Source organism: Oncorhynchus masou, chromosome 6 (assembly GCF_036934945.1).
Source record: "Oncorhynchus masou masou isolate Uvic2021 chromosome 6, UVic_Omas_1.1, whole genome shotgun sequence".
In the NCBI taxonomy this organism is placed as follows: domain Eukaryota; kingdom Metazoa; phylum Chordata; class Actinopteri; order Salmoniformes; family Salmonidae; genus Oncorhynchus; species Oncorhynchus masou.
In genome coordinates, this window is record NC_088217.1 from 24,950,108 (window position 1) to 24,971,606 (window position 21,499).

The following is a 21,499-nucleotide window of genomic DNA, read 5'->3' on the forward strand; positions in this document are numbered from 1 at the left end:
AACTTTGCAATAATGGGAAATAATAAACAAATGAACAAGGAACAGATGAGGAGCCAACCAGTCACTTCACCGATGTCTGCTACTGGATAATAAGCAGTGTTTTTAGGCTCCAGGTGAAACACACTATGCAAACAGAGCGACGGAGCATCGTATAGTTCCAACATTGTCGTCTCACAAAAGTACATAGAACTACGTGGAAAACGGAGCTTGTGTAAGGTGGCGAGTTTACGCATGAATGATGGAGGACCTTCTGCGAGACCAAGACTTGTGGGCAATTATAAATGATTCATGGGCCAACTCGAGTCGCGGTGGAAACGAGACCAGTACTGGGAACCAGTCCATCGTGAACCCCTTGAAGCGGAACGAGGAGGTGGCCAAAGTGGAGGTGACAGTTCTTGTCCTAGTTCTGCTGCTCGCGATGGTCGGTAACATTTGCGTCCTTTTGGCTATCCATACGAGCAAGCACAGCCACTCTCGGATGTATTACTTCATGAAACACCTCAGTATTGCGGACCTGGTGGTGGCAATCTTTCAGGTCCTCCCGCAGCTTATATGGGATATTACATTCCGCTTCTACGGGCCGGACTTACTGTGCAGGCTGGTGAAGTACCTACAGGTTGTCGGGATGTTCGGGTCGACCTACATGCTTGTTCTAATGTCCATAGACAGATGCTTGGCGATATGTCAGCCGCTTCGCTCTCTGCACAAGAGGAAGGACCGTTTTTATGTGATTGCCTCTTGGATGCTTAGTCTGATTTTCAGTACCCCTCAAGTGTATATATTTTCGTTGAGGGAGGTGGGCAACGGAGTTTATGACTGTTGGGGAGACTTCGTGCAACCCTGGGGCGCCAAGGCGTACATTACATGGATTAGTCTTACAATCTACATAATTCCAGTGGCTATCCTAAGTCTTTGCTATGGCCTGATAAGTTTTAAAATATGGCAAAACATTAAAATGAAAACCAGACGGGATCAGTGTATGTCTCTGACGCCGCGGGAGTACAAAGGCGCAGCGCTCTCGCGAGTGAGCAGCGTGAAGCTTATATCAAAAGCGAAGATCCGAACTGTCAAAATGACTTTTGTCATAGTCCTAGCTTATATTGTTTGCTGGACTCCTTTTTTCTTCGTACAAATGTGGTCGGCATGGGATCCTGCTGCACCCAGAGAAGGTAATTGTAAAGAGCTTTATGCATGAATTACACAATGCTTTATGCATGGATGGGTTTATCAGAAGAACGTATAAACATAGCAATACTGTATAATGTAGATCAATTGTTGGCTCCATAAGCAGGGTTGTGCTGCTGGATCGCAGGAGAGCGGCGCTACCTCACCTTTTTTGAGGTATACACAGAGCTGGTAACACTATTTCTGGAAAATTAATTCTGATTAATTACCACAAGAATTTCATGAAAAATAATAGAATGACAAACTACATGGTGGTCTAGAGGTAGGTAAATTGTGGTTTCTTCCCTGTCTTCTCTCGGATAGTGGCAAGAATTATGAATAACTATTGGATATATCTATGCACTGCAGAGGCCCGTCAAAAAAAATCTAAATTCACCGTGTGTCTGCCTTGAAAAAACTCCACGGACCACATCTTGCGCAGTGGAACCCAGCACATTATGTGACCACTTGGTTACATGACACCGTTCTGCCGAGGACACCCAAACCAGAAAGGCTACCGGAAAGCCTAAGGAGCCTGACCCTCTCTGGGAGTTGCTGTAGCCCTGCTTGGCACATTTAGCCTATTGGCTATTGGTTGAGACCCAGGCCCGTTCGGGTTAAACGGGATAAATGTGTCCAAAACAAAACTAATATTTCTTACATCTCCTAGATATAAGACAGACAATTCAAAACCTTATTCCTTATGATTTCTTATTTTACTATCTTTTTTACCATTTACTGCATAAATGTGTTATTCAATGTGTTTCCATGGGCTATAGCAGTAAAGGCCAAGTAAAGGTTTTTGTTATACCTAAAGGGGTCCTAAATTTCAAAATCAAACAGCTAAATTATGATGGAGGCCACTGGGTACTCTCGAGCGGCTAGATGTTCTTTACCATTCGGCCATCAGATTTGCCACCAATGCTCCTTATAGGACACATCACTGCACTCTATACTCCTCTGTAAACTGGTCATCTCTGTATACCCGTCGCACGACCCACTGGTTGACGCTTATTTATAAATCCCTCTTAGGCCTCACTCCCCCCTATCTGAGGTAACTACTGCTGCCCTCATCCTCCACATACAACACCTGTTCTGCCAGTCACATTCTGTTAAAGGTCCCCAAAGCACACACATCCCTTGGTCGCTCCTCTTTTCAGTTCACTGCAGCTAGTGACCGGAACGAGCTGCAACAAACACTCAAACTGAACAGCTTAATCTCAATCTCTTCATTCAAAGACTCAATCATGGACACTCTTACTGACAGTTGTGGCTGCTTTGTGTGATGTATTGTTGTCTCTACCTTCTTGCCCTTTGTGCTGTTCTCTGTGTCCAATAATGTTTGTACCATGTTTTGTGCTGCTACCATGTTGTTTTGCTTCCTTGCTTTGTTGTCTTAGGTCTCTCTTTATGTAGTGTTTTCTCTCTTGTTGTGATGTGTGTTTTGTTCTATATTTATATTGTATTTATTTTTTATTTTCATCTCAGGCCACAGTTCTCATGCGCCAAAACTCAACAGAGCACACCAGGATATATATATATATATATATATATATATATATATATATATCGTTTTTTAACACCATCTGCTATAATTTGCTCACAAAACAGTAATTCAAGAAAATCAAAATACATAGGCTATTTCCATGATGTAGTTTCATCAGTAAAACTTGAAGAATTAACAATTGACAGTGATGATTACAATTAGGTATGCCTAAATTGGGGTTTGAGGGTATTAAACATTGAAAAATGTCTTGACACAATAATGCGTGGGCTTCGCCAGATGTTGCAACTGTAGAGTGCATATTATGTATATTATATATAATAATAGGCTATACAAAACTATATATCTGACGGTACAAACTTTGAGTGAGGAAATTATAATGTTTTACTCTTTATTTTGCGCTTCCACACCTAAGAAAATAGCACCACGCCACTGTCCATCAGCCTGGTCTCATAGAGTAGACGCAACATAGTATATGTCAAACTGGGACACTCAAATTAGTGTGAAATGTTACATTTGGTATGGTTACATAAGACAGAAGTTTTACAGTAGACTTGTAGACTTCTACTGTAAACAACAAATCTACTTTGAAACAAAAGTATACACCTCACACACATGGTTAATTGGAATAAAAAAAGAAGACCCATGTACCATGTCTAATATACAGTTGAAATGTATTCCATTTGAGTTTTTATCCCAATATTACACTTCATATACAACACAGAAAAAAGAAATATAAACAAACCCGTTTGACATAGAAACACTGGATTTTCAGCGTCTAAAAAAATGAATTTTTATTAAATATTAAATTTTGAAATTATATTATATATAATATAATTATATTATATTAAAAATATATATATTAAAAACATTCCACCCATGAGGCCACTCGAGGGAAATTTGGTCATTTGACTGCAGGAACTATGGCATGATTGGGCGGGTGTATAAGGCAAACATCTAGCAACCCAAAGGTTGCGTATTTGATTCTTATCACGGACAAGTTTAGCATTTGTTACTTTGAAACTACTTAGCATGTTAGCTGGGCCATACAAGTATCTAGGGAAGGGTAACAAAACATTTCTGCATTATTGAAGGTCCCCAAGAACACAATGGCCGCCATCATTCTAAAATGGAAGAGGTTTGGAACCACCAAAACTCTTCATAGAGTTGGCTACCCGGCCAAATGGAGCAATTGGGGGAGAAGGCCATTGTCAAGGAGGTGACCAAGAACCCGATGGTCACACTGACAGAGCTCCAGAGTTCCTATGTGGTGATGGGAGAACCTTCCAGAAGGACAACCATCTCTGCAGCACTCCACCAATCAGGACTTTTTGGTAGAGCGGCCAGACGGAAGCCACTCTTCAGTAAAATGCACAACAGCCCACTTGGAGATACTCTGGTCTGATGAAACCAGGATTGAACTCTTCTCACGTATGGAGGAAACCTGGCACCATCGCTTTGTTGAAGCATGGTGGTGGCAGCATCATGCTGTGTGGATGTTTTTCAGCGGCAGGGACTGTGAGACTAGTCACGATCGAGGGAAAGATGAACGGAGCAAAGTACAGAGCGATACTTGATGAAAACCTGCTCCAGAGCACTCAGGATCTCAGACTAGGGCGAAGGTTCACCTTCCAACAGGAAAACAACCTTAAGCACACCTCCAAGACAATGCAGGATTGGGTTCAGGACAAGCATCTGAATGTGCTTGAATGGCCCAACCAGAGCCCAGACTTGAACCCAATCTAACCTTTAAGTTTGCAGTGACACATCCATAACCTGAGCGGAAACCAGATTGCATACCGGAGAGAATACTATAGACATCAAAAAAGCCAGTCAGTTGATTATTGACACGTTTTTCCAACAGTTTTGATAAACAAGGCAAAATAGAAATAGGCCTTTAACTGTCACGGCTGGCTGAGGACTGGACCAAGGTGCAGCATGGTAAGCGTACATTTTCTCTTTATTAAAAAACTTCCCACAAATCAGGAGGGGGAAAAGGGTACCTAAGTATGGTTCTCAATCAGAGACAACAATAGACAGCTGCCTCTGATTGAGAAGCACACCCGGCCAAACACATAGAAATAGAAAATCATAGAACATAGAACATAGACTGCCCACCCAAATCACACCCTGACCAGACATCAAACGCTCTCTACGGTCAGGGTGTGACAATAACAGTTAGGATCGGCTTGATCTCCCCTTTAAAAAAATGACAAACCATGGCTGCCATCCAAGCAATCGGAACCTCCCCAGAGAGAAGAGCCAGTTATACATTAGGGGGCGCTATTAAACATTTTGGATGAAAAACGTTCGACTATGCATATAATTGACAGCTTTGGAAAGAAAACACTCTGACGTTTCCAAAACTGCAAAGATATTGTCTGTGAGTGCCACAGAACTGATGTTACAGGTGAAACCCAGATAAAAATCCAACCAGGAAGTGCCGCATTTTTGAAACCGCCTCATGCCAATGACTCCTTATATGGCTGTGAATGAGCGAGGAATGAGCTTAGGTTTTCCACGTTTTCCCCAAGGTGTCTACAGCATTGTGACGTCTTTTCAGGCATTTCCATTGAAGAATGGCTGTAAGGGACCATATATAGCATGAAAATCTTATTTTCGTGAAAATGTTGCCTGCTGCCAGCAGAGCCAAGCATAGCATTATGCCATGATAAACTTACACAAATGCTTGTCTAGCGTTGGCTGTAACGCATATTTTGAAAATCTGAGATGACAATGCTGTTAACAACAGGCTAAGCTTGTGTTTGAATATATTTATTTCATTTAATTTGCGTTTTTTTTGCGTATTTATGTCCACTGCGTTATGCTAATGCGTTTGAGGCTATGATTACGCTCCCGGATACGGGTTTGCTCGTCGCAAGAGGTTAAAAAGGTTGGAGATAGGCTTGGCGATTACAGTGACAGCAACCTTAAAGAAGGAAGGTTATAAACCATCTGACCCATATGTTTTTTGGGGGTCAAGGTTAAGGAGCCCCTTTAGCACCTCAGACACATTGACAGGTTGCAGGGAGAAACTTTGTAGAGGGGTAGGGGGAAAAGAGGGAGGAGCATCAGGGCTAGTGGCATTAGAAGGGGTGGGAGATAAACATTTGGACAGGCAAGGAGGCATGTCTGAGTCAAATAGAAATCCTGACTTAAGGAAGTGGTGATTAAAAAGCTCAAGGATGTGCTTCTTGTCAGTAACAACCACATCATCAACTTCAAGGGACATGGGCAGCTGTGAGGGGGTTTATTCTCCAGGTCTTTAACCGTTTTCCAGAATTTCTTGGGGTTAGACCCACAGAGAGAGAACTGCTCCTTAAACTAACTAAATTTGGCCTTCCGGATAGCCTGAGTGCACGTATTTCTCATTTGCCTGAATGAGAGCCAGTCACCTGAGTATGCATGTGCCGAGCCTTTCGCAAAATGCAATTCTTGAGGTGAAGTAACTCTGCAAGATCATGGTCAAACCAGGGGCTGAACCTGTTTTTAATTCTCATTTTCTTTATGGGGGCATGTTTGTTAACAATATCACTGAAAATATATTTTAAAAAGGTCCAAGCGCCTTCCACAGAGTGGATCAAGCTGATTCTCTACCAATTTACAGAGGCCAGGTCATGATGGAAGGCTTACTATTTAAAGTTATTTAGCAAGCGTCTATGACACATCAGGACGGGTCATTTCACTGAGCAGCCATTACGAACACAGGATGTTAAACGGTGATCACTAAGGTCATTACAGAAAACATCAGACTGATACATATCAGGATTATTTGTGAGGAGAACATTGATGTGAGTAGCCTTTTCTGGGTGTTTGGAGTCATATCTTGTGGGGTTGGTAATAATCTGAGAAAGATTTAGTAAATCCCATTGCTTTAGGGCTTGGTCAGGTGGTTTAAGCATGTCCCCGCATAGGTCATCTAGCAGGACGGATTCAGACAGTGTAAGGGGCCAGTTGAGTACTAACTGGACAGTTCTCTAAGTGTGTTAGGACCAGGAATTGAATCATCGGATTCAGAGTGCTAGATGTTACATACTCTGACGCCTTGTAGTTTTGTTTTTTTCACTCACAAATGAGTCCTGATTGAACCCTCTGTAGGACCTTCGGTAGATTACTTTAGGGCCAGCCTTTGTTATTTTAATTTTCCTAGTGAGTGCAATCAAGTTATGATCACTACAACCTAGTGCCACTGATACAGCTTTAGAACAATGTTCAGCCATGTTAGTAAAAATGTGATTGATTCAAGTTGACGATGTGATACCGGACCTATTAGTGAACGTTCTGGTTGGTAATGTCACGACTTCCACCGAAGGTGGCTCACTCTCCCTGTTCGGGCGGCGCTCGGCGGTCGTCATCGCCGGTCTACTAGCTGCCACTGATCCTTTTTCATTTTCTTGCGGTTATGTTTTTTTTATGTTTCACCTGGTTTCATTTTGGTTAATTAGGGGTGTGTTTAATCTCACCATTTCCTTTGGGTTTTTGTGCGGGATTGTTTTCGTTTGACTGTCAGTGAGTTTTGGTTTGCATTTTCTTTAGTTCATTTTTAACAGGTGGTTTTTTCCTGGACTGTGTCTGAGTGGGGATTTGTGGCTACTGTTGTAGTACTGTGTCCTGTTATTTTGTACTTGTTTAAATAAACACCCTTTTCCTTAAGAACTTGTTTCTCCTGCGCCTGACTCCACACCCACGTCTCCTTGGGGAGATCTGACAGGTAATGCCATAACTGGCGTCAGGTTATATACACTGGCAACATAAATACATTTCTTTCTCATTGGAAAGTTGGTGTTACAAAAACAATCTATATTCATAGCTCCCTGTCTATTGCTCCTCCTAACTCCTAGGGAGGGAGCGTGAACAATCAGTTTGTCAATCCTCACGTATGCTAAGTCACCTTGTTCTCTTGCAGCCTTCATGGCTGGTATTAGTTAGTTTCTTCTTTGACAGACTGCATAGAGAAATCCTCATTTAAGGCATTTGGCTTTTTCAAGGACTACAATCCTTGAACCTGAGGAATCTCACTAAAATTGGCCTGGGTCTGGTTCTATTGGCATCACCAGTTCCCCCTGGTTTTCCCAGACCAATGAGCATGTTCCAGATCAATCTGTTGATCCAATTGTAGCTCTTCAGAAAACAGCTTTCGAACTATGATATTTATGTGTCTAACTTTCTCACTCATCATTATTCACAAAGATTGTCAAATAATATTGGTCTTTTAAATTGTTCCTGTTCTGACCCTTCATGTTATATGCTATAGGCCGAGTGTCAAGGCTCAGGAGTAGACCCAAGTGCAGACAGCTTTGAAATAACAAAAGTTTATTACAAAAACAGGGGGGCAGGCAAACAACAGATCACGGGCAGGGCGAGGTCAGTAGTCCAGGGTGGTATGTCAAGGTACAGAACGGCAGGCCTGCTCAGGGTCAGGGCAGGCAGAATGGTCCAAAAATTGGAAAAGCTAGAAAACAGGAACTGGAGCCAGACAGGAGCACCGGAAAAACCTCTGGTATGCTTGACGAAACAAAGCAAACTGGCAACAGACAAATAGAGAACGTATGTATAAGTACACTGGGGACAATGGGGAAGATGGGCGACACCTGGAGGGGGGTGGAGACAAGCACAAAGACAGGTGAAACAGATCAGGGTGACACCGGAATAAGTTGTGAAAGCCAATTGTTGTTATTATATGCCTTATTATTATCAGATTATGTACTTCCAGATGACAATATCCCTGAGATGAATGTTGTATATAATCTTATCGCTATGACCACGAAAAGGTTTGAATGAGACTATTCCCCTAACCTTATTCTTTCAATAAAGTTTTTGTTTTATTAAAATGATATTACTTGTTTATGTATTTCCTTATCATATGTATGACATATGCAGACTTGTGTTTAATATAAGAGAAGTGAAAAATACCATCGGTCACTAAAACAGCTGTAAGTTGTTCTCAGTAAAAGGTATTTATATTCTGATTGCAAATGTTCAAACCTTCCAAACCAAGGAAGACTCAATATGCTCAAGGTTTTCCTCTATCTTCATTCGAAAGTTGTGTAAATGGCAGTTGTTTAGGAAAAAGCATACACTTTAATATATATAAAACACTTTCACAGGTGTTATTACTTGATTGATGGTATGTATGGTTATTACTTGATTGATGGTATGTCATCATTTGAAAGGGCTGTTTGTCAGCTTTCAAAATGTGTATTATGTTTTCATATATGGTTTTACACCAGCAAATTATACTCATTAATGCACACGGCGGTCATGATCCATGATCTAAAATTAGTGTTAGCCACCTATCCACCTAGCTACTGTTAGCCACAACAAATGGTAATTCTTTACATATAAAACGTTTTGCAAATTTGTAACATATTGTATGAATTGCAATTCGTAAACATATTGTACGAATTGAAATTGGTAAAATATCATACAAATTGTCATTTGTAACATATCGTACAATATGGATGATGGACATTCACAAATTAATACATATCATATGAAATGTAACCGGTAGCATTAATTAATACAATTTTCAAAATAATAGCCAATCAGAGTTGAGCTAAACTGAGCAAGCCCAAATGTGAATGGTCCTGGCGCACCAAAAAAAAGTGGCTTCAGGCCAAACACACAGTAGTGGTGCGTTGGTAAAATCATTGGGTAAGCCCAGACATAAAATAAGCCATATTACAACCTATGTGTTATGATAATTGTGTTGTTTGCTCTATAACCTGTTAGTTCATATGCCTTGCCACCGTGATATTATATAGGCCTGAGGCCCAAAATAATTTCAACCCCAGCTTGGTTACATCACAAAACCGGAGAGCAAACTATGTCCAGTGAAGTCACAAAACTGGAGCGCAAACTATGTCCGGTGAAGTCCACAAAGCATATTGCATGTAAAAACAAACAGTTACATTACCTACAGCATGGTCAAGCCAGTTAATGTTGCTGACTTTTTCAGACAACGAAACAACTATTGATTTAGAACCACAGAGAGTAACTGCAAGTCGCAAAGAAAACAGGAGCAGCCTCACTATTCCAGCTCCATTTACACTTCAACATTTCAACATCATCAAGTCACCTATGTTTCGTCTAATACAGTGACAAATAAAAAAATAAAAACTTGTTTTTCAACTATAGTTTTGGCAAGTCAGTTAGGACATCTACTTTGTTTGCGCATGACACAAGTCATTTTTCAAACAATTGTTTACAGACAGATTGTTTCACTAATACTTCACAGTATCACTATTCCAGTGGGTCAGAAGTTTACAATACAGACTGTGCCTTTAAACAGCTTGAAAAATTCCTTTAAATGATGTCATGGGTTTGGAAGCTTCAGAAAGGCTAATTGACATAATTTGACTCAATTGAAGGTATACCTGTGGATGTATTTCAAGGCCTACCTTCAAACTCAGTGCCTCTTTGTTTGACATCATGGGGAAATCAAAAGAAATCAGCCATGACCTCAGAAAAAGAAATGTAGACCTACACACGTCTGGTTCATCCTTGGGAGCAATTTCCAAATGCCTGAAGGTACCACGTTCATCTGTGAAAACAATAGTACGCAAGTATAAACACCATGGGACCACGCAGCCGTCATACCGCTCAGGAAGGAGAAGCTTTCTATCTCCAGGAGATGAATGTACTTCGGTGCGAAAAGGGCAAATGAATCCCAGAACAATAGCAAAGGACCTTGTGAAGATGCTGAAGGAAACAGGTACAAAAGTATCTATATCACAGTAAAACGAGTCCTATATTGTCATAACCTGAAAGGTCGCTCAGCAAGGAAGAAGCCACCAGCCTCCAATGACCATTGTTATGTTTGGAGGAAAAAGGGGGTGGCAGCATCATGTTGTGTGGTGCTTTGCTGCAAGAGGGACGGGTGCACTTCACAAAATAGATGGCATCATGAGGAGGAAAATTATGTGTATATATATTTTTTAATTGTACCCCTTTTTTATGGTATCCAATTGTTTTTCAGTAGCTACTATCTTGTCTCATCGCTATTACTCCTGTATGGGCTTGGGAGTACAGTGCCTTAACCACTGCGCCACCCGGGAGGGCATTATTATTTGGATATATTGAAACAACATCTCAAGACGTCAATCAGGAAGTTAAAGCTTGGTCTCAAATAGGTCTTCTAAATGGACAATGACCCCAAGCATACTTCCAAATTTGTGGCAAAATGGCTTAAGGACAACAAAGTCAAGGTATTGGAGTGGCCATCACAAAGCCCTGACCTCAATCCTTTAGAAAATTTGTGGACAGAACTGAAAAGCCTGTGCAAGCAAAGAGGCCTACAAACCTGATTCAGTTACACCACGTCTGTCAGGAGGAATGGGCCAAAATTCACTCCATTGTGGGAAGCTTGTGGAAACCTACCCGAAACGTTTGACCCAAGTTAAACAATTTAAAGGCAATGGTACCAAATACTAGTTGAGTGTATGTAAACTTCTGACCCACTAGGAATGTGATGAAAGAAATCAAATCTGAAATAAATCATTATCTTTACTATTATCCTTAAAATGCAGATTCTTAAAATAAATTGGTGATCCTAACTGAACTAAGACAGGGAATTTTTACTAGGATTAAATGTCAGGACATGTGAAAAACTGAGTTTAAATGTATTTGGCTAAGGTGTCTGTAAACCTTCGACTTCAACTGTATGTGTGTGTGCATGTGTAGAAAAAACATGTTCACTCCCCCTACTTGTAAAGAAACACAAATGCCATCCTCCTCTCTTTCATGTTGACAAAATGGTCTATGACTCTGTCACATCGTACATGTTTTTAGTTTTTGTTGTCCTAGACTACTTGGCTAAAATGCTTGCTCACTAGCCTAACTTCCTTTCATGGGCAATGATGAGCCAGCAAATTAACATTAGCCTAATAGATCTATCTACATTTTGAACTTACATTCTCTCATGCCAGGGGCAGAATATAAGAATGTATGGTTGGATTAGAATCTCCCTTATAATCATTGGCCAGTACCGACAATTAAGTAGACCCACAAGTCCAAATCCCTATCTCCATCCATGGCCAATTTAGGAGAGGGAAATTTTAGCTAGTTTGCCACCGGAGGACAACATCACATGTAAATACACTTACATACTGTATGTTCACTTCACCTGCTTTTTGCATATAAATGCAGTGTATATTAGTTGTTGTATATACATAAAGTCCAAAAACAGCCATTTTGTATGCAGATATCATATTTACCCCAAAACATATCACATACACTACATATCACATACACTACATACAGTGGGACAGCTCTCACACACACTGGCCTTTCCTCTGGCCGGGACATAATCTGATTGGTTCCTCACAATCATCTCCGTGACCATACATACAGTGGGGCAAAAAAGTATTTAGTCAGCCACCAATTGTGCAAGTTCTCCCACTTAAAAAGATGAGAGAGGCCTGTAATTTTCATCATAAGTACACTTCAAGTATGACAGACAAAATGAGAAAAAAAATCCAGAAAATCACATTGTAGGATTTTTAATGCCCCACTGTATCACATACACTACACCCAAAACCATGAGCATTAATATGGAGTTTGTCCCACCTGTGCTGCTATAACAGCCTCCACTCTTCTGGGAATGCTTCCCACTAGATGTTGGAGCATTGCTGCGGGGACTTGCTTTCATTCAACCACAAGAGCATTAGTGAGGCTGGGCCCTTACAGTTGTCAGTATGCATTCTGGCAGAAATTTGACGAACTGACTTGTTGGAAAGGTGGCATCCTATGACGTTGAAAGTCACTCAGCTCTTCAGTGAGGCCATTCTCCCAACAATGTTTGTCTATGGAGATCGCATGGCTGTGTGCTCAATTTGATACACCTCTCAGCAATGGGTAGGGCTGAAATAGCCGAATCCACTCATTTGAAGCGGTGTACACATACTTTTGTATATATAGTGTATCACTGGAATGGCCCAAACAAAAACCATCAAGCTCAAAGTTGATATATGTTGTTATAATCCCTAAATACACCTCAAAATGGAAACAACCAAATTGTATCTTTATTTAACTAGGCAAGTCAGTTAAGAACAAATTCTTATTTTCAATGACAGCCTAGGAACAGTGGGTTAACTGCCTGTTCAGGGGCAGAATGACAGACTTGTACCTTGTCAGCTCGGGGTTTTGAACTTGCTAGTCCAATGCTCTAACCACTAGGCTACCCTGCCGCCCCAGGGTAGGAGAAAGTAGCAGTTATAAATTTCAAAGCCCTGCAAGGGCCTTTCTAGAGCTAGGGAGGGTAAATGTACTGTGACATCAAAGTGTTCCTTCTACTCTCTCACCTTATGGGGTCCTAGGGGCCCTTGTGTCCTGATTTGTGTCTTTTCTGCATAATAACATCATTTGTCAGGAGATTTGCTCCTCTTATCTTAAGCTTTCCTCCTTTAAAGGGGAGCTCAGGGGAGTCCATCTGCTCCAGACCACATTTCAACCATCGCTTTGTGTTGCTAGCCACTGCAGCAGGAACCAGCCATTGAGCAATGGATCCCAATGGAGCTATATTGTCAAATACTCCGATAAATTCAAATTCAAAAGCCTTATGGACTTGGAAGGACGTCAGCCTTGGGACCTCTGGGTATGGGGAAGGTTAGGAGCAACTCAGGTTTTGAATCAGCAACAAAAGAGTGCTTGAAGGTTTCATCCCCCTCTTTTGTTCACCCACTCATCATTAAGATGGGTTTTCATAATATTTGAAATATTTTCACATACTTCGACTGATCTCACCTAGCTATTTTAAGGTGAATTAACTAACCATAAGGCGCTCTGGATAAGAGCATCTGCTAATTGACAAAAAAAGTTTTAAAAAGTTCAAGTATGCTTGATTGAGCTTGCATGTTATAATGAACCAATAGTAAAATCCCAAAATGCGAACCCAGCCCATTTGGCACTCCAGGCAGGCTAAAGCAAACCCTCAACGTATTACAATACAAGGCCTGTGTCTTTGCACAAATTAAGATCCATGACCTTTCTTTTTCTTTTTCCTTCCTTCTCTCTCTCTCTCTCTCTCTCTCTCTCTCTCACTCACTCACTCACTCACTCACTCACTCACTCACTCACTCACTCACTCACTCACTCACTCACTCACTCACTCACTCACTCACTCACTCACTCACTCACTTGCTCGCTCTGTATCTCACGCACACATACAAATGCACACACACACACACACACACACACTGCAGATTCATATCTCAATTGAGAAAAACTGTAATAAATGATTAGGAGAAAACTATTACAGTTATTCTCAATTGCTAAAACACAATTTCTGAAACCTTGCTCCATTTCCTGAAAACATTAAACACAAAACCTCATCTTCAAGCACTATTTACATAACCTCTGACGTCTCTTGCAAAATGAAACATTCAGTTTTACCTGTGTTCAAAATCAAACACTGCTCTCAAATCATAAACAAAGTGATCAAAATGATATACACTCTGAAGCAGTCAGTAAACAATACACAGAAAAATAGAAAACACATTGTTCAAAACATACAATTCTCAGGGAGAAGTACATTTTTAATCAAAAGAAATATTCATATTTTCCATTATTGTCCTTTGATGATCTCACATCATTTGAAACAGGTTAAATCAATTTTGAGTGGTTGTGTTCAATCAATGACATATGTTCTCTATTTGTATTTGATTGTTGCCAGTATGGATGACATGTGCATTAGAGTGCAGAATGTGAAAGACAGGAAGAGAGAGAAAGAGAGAGAGAGCGAGAGAGAGAGAGAGAGAGAAGCTGTCAGCAGGTCTCATCTTCAACCCAGGCTCTGACCATAACTCATGCAGACATGGAGTGGAAGGGAAGATGTACACATATCACCCTCACATACAGTACTGTATAGGGAATGGAAAACTGACATTATTCTTTCTAGAATTACTTTGCTTATTTAGGTGTTATATACATTATATGCTTAGGAAACTAAAGAGTTGAAAGTTCTTGCATTGAAGGTCCCTAAGAACACAGTGGCCTCCATCATTCTTAAATGGAAGAAGTTTGGAACCACCTGGACTCTTCCTAGAGCTGGCTACCTGGCCTAACTGAACAATCGGGTGAGAAGGGTCTTAGTCAGGGAGGTGACCAAGAACCCGATGGTCACTCTGACAGAGCTCTAGAGTTCTTCTGTGGAGATGGGAGAAACTTCCAGAAGGACAACCATATCTGCAGCTCTCCACCAATCAGACCTTTATGGTAGAGTGGCCAGACAGAAGCCACTCCTCAGTAAATGCACGACAGCCCACTTGGAGTTTGCCAAAGGTACCTAAAGACTCTCAGACCATAAGAAAGAAGATTCTCTGGTCTGATGAAACCAAGATTGAACTCTTTGGCCTGAATAACAAGTGTCATGTCTGGAGGAAATCTGGCACCATCTCTAAGGTGAGGCATGCTGGTGGCAGCATCATGCTGTGGGGATGTTTTCAGCAGCAGGGACTAGGAGACTAGTCAGGATCGAGGATCGATCCTTGATGAAAACCTGCTCCAGAGCACTCAGGACATCAGACTGGGGCGAAGCTTCACCGTACAACAAGACAACAACCCTGAGCAAACAGCCAAGACAACACAGGAGTGGCTTCGGGACAAGTCTCTGAATGTCCTTGAGTGGCCCAGCCAGAGCCCGGACTTGAACCCAATTGAACACCTCTGAAGAGAATTTAAAACAATAGCTGTGCAGCAACACTCCCCATCCAACGTGACAGAGCTTGAGAGGATCTGCAGAGAAGAATTGGAGAAACTCCTCAAATACAGGTGTGCAAGCTTGTAGTGTCATACCCAAGAAGACTTGAGGCTATAATTGCTGACAAAGGTGCTCCAACAAAGTCCTGTCTGAATACTTATGTAAATGTGATATTTCAATTTTTGCTTTGTCATTATGGGGTATTGTGTGTAGATTGATGAGGGGGGAAAAACAATTTAATCAAATTTAAAATAAGGATGTAACGTAATAGCATTTGGAAAAAGTCAACGAGTCTGAATACTTTCCGAATGCTCTGTACAATTGAAGGCAATAGACAACTTCTCTGATAGGAAACGGCCTATGTGGCATCGATATTAGTCAAAATTGACTACAAAGTGTAAATAGGATAATTTTGGTCATAAATTCAGTCTCATCCAAAACAGAGATTTGTTAGTAAGTTTATCATGATTTACTGTTGAGGGTTGGGTTTTGATTTTGACAATGCTCACTTGTCCACTTAGGGATGCAAAGCTGCATTGATTGTGCTTTTTCCATTCCTACCGCAGAACACAGACAGTGAGATAGACCTGGCCATCAGAGCAGAGGATCTGACTTTCTTTACATACGACATTATGTTGAATATGTTTTAACTTATAAATACTGCACCAAACTTGAGGAAGTATTACTGGCTTTGTTCCTATGGTGTCTCATGTGGGACAAACATCAGTAACTGCCACATCGAACCACATCCCCCAAGACTGAATTGAAATTAGCCTTTTCTTTTTTTGTCCATCAACCGTCATGGTTCCATCTATATCTCTGTTCCCATATGGCAGTAGGGGTTTCCCTTTCCTTTCCTACATTCCACCAATATGTAAGACACACCACAGCCAGGCCAGGGCTCACTATGATTTGTTGATTTGTTTTGTTCTAGAAAGCCAGCTACCTACACTCTAAGAGTGGAGGTGTTTTCAGCTGCTGCTCTCCGAAGGAGATTAAAGGGTCCCACTGTTCAGCAAGAATAGGAGCAAGACAAGACAGCCTGATGGCTGATGGGACATTGGCTGATTGGGACATAGGACAGATGCAGGCCCAATTCATGGTCGGACAGTAGGCCAGAGACTTTTAATATGTGGAAATGTAAATGTGCAACGTGTGCTAACTTTACGGTTTTCTGTACTGCATGTAATATATTGTGTGTTTGTGCATTTGTATGCTGACGTCACAAAATAAATGTCCCTGTAAATGGACAATAAAATATATATCATAACATACTATATCTAAGAAGAGCAGAGGCATATGGAAGGAGAGAGAGAGAGAGCTAGAGAGAGATGGTGGAAGTTCTATCTCAAACCCATGCCAATTCTGTTCACTTTAATCTCATTTAGTGAAATGTCAGATCGCCAGTAGGGATTCATCTAATGGCTTCAAAGGTCACAGTACATACACACACTGTCCTTCCCGCATCAGTGTCTTATTGAGTTTTTTTTTTCACACTAAACATTGCTTCGTTGGGTACCCAAATTCATTGGGTACAACATTCATGTAGTGCAAGAAGAATGGTGTTTTTGACTTAAACCGGAACTCCGGTTACCGGGTTTGGTTAAACAGTGCCCCAGATGCCTGGAGAGAATAATGTCAGATAATAGTTTGCTGTTTGTGAATAACAAGATGATGATTGTTGTGGATGAATGCCTGCCAAAGTATAGCAGTTTATCGAAAACAGATTGTTATTGCTCCTTCAAGTTTGGAAGTTTGAATGCACATCAAAATTGACAATCAAGCAGTTGCTATTGAAATTAACTACGGTGCAAAGATTGCACTGTAACAATTTGCAGTCAAGGCAACAAGTATATATTTCGACAAGGAGAAATATTTGTACTTTCTATACTGTAGTTAACATATTGTGTTTTGCATTGGTAAAAGCTGTGATAGACTTATCATCGTATCCACAATGCATATTGAAAGTTGTCGGCAGTTGAAAATTGACTTCAATGTCTCTTTCCTTCTCTCTCTCTATCCTAGATGTGGCGTTTATCATTGCCATGTTACTGGCCAGCCTGAACAGCTGCTGTAACCCGTGGATCTATATGTTCTTCGCTGGCCACCTGTTTCACGACCTGATGAGGTGCTTTGTCTGCTGCTCCTCACAGTACCTGAAGGCCTCGCAGTGCGGAGGGTGTGACCGCCAGCAGAGCCGCAGGAGCATTTCCACCTACGTCGTCAAGGACCATAGCAGTCAGAGGAGCGTCACTCAGACCTCCAGCACATGAGGAGTGAGGACCATGGAGGAGATGAGCTGGGGTGGGACAGGTTCTCCCTACCCCCGAAAGCCATTCTTTATACCAGTCAGAGGAGCATCACACAGCCCTTCAGTTCATAAGGACCATGGGAACACCAGAAGAGGCCTGGTGTGATGTACTCTCTAACCTTCAATGACCTTCTCCATCGCACAGAGTCTAGAGGAGTACCATGAGAGGAGAGGGGGTTGGTTGGGGACCCTCTACCCCCTAATGGACTTAAACCCTATTCGCACTGGACTAGTATTACTATAGAACGTCAGTTATGTAATTATTACCCTAGAATGTCTGTTTTTCCAGTGGACGATTCAGACAGGATTAGTTTTACCATCTGCCCCCTGTATTTTTTATTCTCATTCATATGATGGAAGCCTGGAGGCTGTTCTAGGCATGAAGATATTTCAACTCGTCTAGGGATAGGTCTCTTCAGGGTATCTGGCTACCCTCAGTTCGAAAGTCAAAATAATATCAATAAGAACCATGAACTGTGTACAGATATCTAATTAACTAACATATTTGACAATTTATTATTGAATGGACACTATCATCTGGGCATAGGGAAAGTTGATATATGACAAAACAGGTCATTCATTTGTAGGCTATGGGCATAGCACTTTGTTTAAAGCATCAATTTGTTCCCATGTTCTTCCCAAACTGCGTGCAGTACCTATTAAACTCTGTAATATCCCTCAAAACACAGGGATGTTGATTCACACGGGATAAGTAGATTTTGGGGGTTGGAATAATAACCTCCCCACCAAGTAAAAATGACTGGCATGGCAGATTCGGATGGGACTAAATTTATGTTGTTTTGTACTCGTGCATTTAATTACATTACCCTATCTCCCCCAGTGAAACAAATCCTGTCTGAATAGGGCTTTAGACCTTCACCACACAGACCTTCACCACATAGACCTTCACTACACATACCTTCACCATCATCCAGGGAAGTAGAGTTTGTCTGGGCCAGGTACCAGCCAGAGGAGCATCACACAGACCTCCAGCACATGATGACCATGGAGAGAGGTTGAGTTGGGTATTCTCTAAACCTAATAGACCTTCTTCATGTAAGGTTGGAGGTGGGACAGGTACTCTCTAATCAAGACAGTCATCCAAGGCCACAGAGTTGGGTTGGACAGATACCCTGTAAGCCAAAAAGAGACCTTCTGCGTGCAAAGATCTGCAGTGGGGTTGGCCAGGTACTCTCTACTCCTGACACAAACCTTCATCGTGTAAAGAACAGGAGTGGGTGGGCAGATACCCTGTAAGAAACCTTGAAAGAGACCCTCAACATTTGAGGGATAGGACTGGGGTGGCCAGATACCCTGAAAGAGACCTTAAGAGAGACCCTCAACATTTAAGGAACCTGACTAGGGTGGCCAGATACCCTGAAATAAACATTAAAAAAGACTCTAAACATTTTAGGGACAAGACTGGGGTGGCCAGATATCTTAAGAGACTTACATCATGCAAAGCCCCACAAAAGGTTGTCCAGGATGTACCCTCTACCCCTCACATAGGTCAACATGTAACACCCAAAGGAGGAATCCATTACGTAACTCTCCACTCCACACAGAATACTCAAGTCCTGGAAGTGGGTTATCTTAACATGGTCATTTTGGGGGTGAACTTGTGTCTCTATCTCCATGGCACACCCTTTCACGACCATCCACTAGTGATTTCACTATATCCATCGTGTCCCTCTAGAATAGATTATCACTCCCCCCCCCCCACACACACACACACACACACTTAATTAAGCTCCTCATACACTTTACCCGAAATCCCTCTAAAATGTCAATTGTATGTGGAATATATTTATTTTGCCCTTAGGTTCTGTCAAGTTTTGGTATACCTTTGTAGCACAGATATACATTTCTGGTTTTATTTCAGTTCTACAGAATATACAGCTGTGGATCAGGTTGTCTGACAGTGTGTACCATAACTCAAATGATTTATTCTTTACCTGTATGTCTTTTTTTCAGGAAAAGACATACAGGCACAACCTTTTCCCCTCCTGCCTCTTCCCCAGCAAAAAGGTTGCATTGGATTCTTATTATGTTTTCTAACACTTGATATACAATTTGTTTCTACACACAGCTCTGTGACTCTGAATATTCCTCAGGTCTAGGTAGAGAGCAGAGCTTTTTAGCAGAGCTTGTTCACAACAAGTTGACCTTTCAGTCACCACAATAACAAAATGGGAAATAGAAACAGAATGAAGTTTCACAAACCTATTATCTTGGTGACCTTTCTGCTCAGTCAAGGATATTGCATTGTTATTGATCTCTACACAGAGAGATGTTAGATTATATTGCCTATATCTTCAGATCATGGAGGGGATATTAAAGACTTTATTGTTTATTGACTTTATTGTTATTTTTCTAAGGCTGTGTGTCCCAAATGGCACCCTATTCCTTACAGTGCACTACATTTGACCAGGGCCTATAGGGTTCCGGTCAAAAGTAGTGCACTATATAAGGAATGAGGTGCCATAAAATGTCTTCGATAGACAAATAACAATGAAGTATCTTTGATATCCCCAAAGCTACAGGCATACTGTAGCTTTGAAAATGTGGACTAAATTTTAAATGTGTTCCAACACTATTGGCTGTGTCTTTCTTCTTTGTCGTTGTGTGGGTGATTAGATCAACGCAGATGTTAATTTGTGTATATATGTATCCTCTCATACACATTCACCTTTCTGATTAATACCTAACTGTGTTCACAATATATTCAGAAAGTAAAGATTCTCCCTTTGTATCAACCATTTCTTTGAATGTAAGTATATTAAATGTATCACTAATGTATGATAAAAAATAAAAAATGTGTGTCTCCAAAATGTTCAGTTATGCATAGATAGAGGAGCTTGGTCCATCCATACTAAATAATTTAAGCAGTCAGATTGATGTCAGTATAATTATGAAAGGTGTCACATTTGTGAAGGTCTTGGATTACTCAAGTCCTGTCAATGTCTATGATTCAGATCAAGTCACTCCCTGTAAGGGAGCTGAGAATAGCAAGCAGAGGATGGACCACTTGCCCTGTAGTTCCTCCTAGTGGCCAGAAAGGTTTGTAGGTCTTTCAGAAAAGTGTGGTTACAGTCAGAAGGTATAACCCAGCCACGTCACAGAGGCCATAAGCATCCATTGAAGCGTCCGTTTAGAATGTTTTCTCACCACCAAATATGATATGGAACTAGGTGAAACTTTTTATGTTCCCAAACCTAGAATCTGTTACGAACACAGCGCAAGTTTTATAGACTTGACACTTTGCCAAAGTAAAAAAAAAATGGCATTGTTTAGGAGTGCAAGGTCGAATTGAGTTTGTGCACATACGCACTTCACAGACGAGGGGTTCCATAACGGAAATATGCAAATAAATGCTACAACACAGCAATAGGATCTCGCTAGTTCATGCTTGGCTTTGCCCACTTCTTTGCTTGTCCTGCCCACTATGCATTATTTTATCCTACTGCAAACGACACAGACAATCTATCTTGGGTTAATTATAAATATCTTTCAGTGGACTTTCTTTGTAACTGGGACGTGTTCACCAGGGCACGTAACGGAACATGCTTTAAAGCATTTTGAAATGTAAATCTAAAATGAATGTTTCCTACTGGACAAGGATAGGTAGTCACTCCCTGTTTCAATCCATTTTCTTCCATTTGATGCCTAATGAACACGACCCTGGTGTCGGTTATAACCTTTGTGTTTACAGAGCCGTGTCTGGAGTGTACCTTGGAGTGATGACACTTTTTTAAATGTTTAACGTAGAGGATTTAATGGTGTATCTTTAGATCAGAAAACAGAATATTCCTCCTCATTTGTT

At 41.1% G+C, this 21,499-nt stretch overlaps 1 protein-coding gene across 1 annotated transcript; it reads left to right on the forward strand.

The window, feature by feature from the left end:
• Positions 1-235: 235 nt before the first annotated feature.
• LOC135541044 (isotocin receptor-like) lies at positions 236-17,638 on the forward strand. The gene is made up of 2 exons (XM_064967178.1): positions 236-1,169; positions 17,391-17,638. Exons 1-2 carry the CDS (start codon positions 236-238, stop codon positions 17,636-17,638), a joined length of 1,182 nt encoding a protein of 393 aa, XP_064823250.1.
• Positions 17,639-21,499: the final 3,861 nt, after the last annotated feature.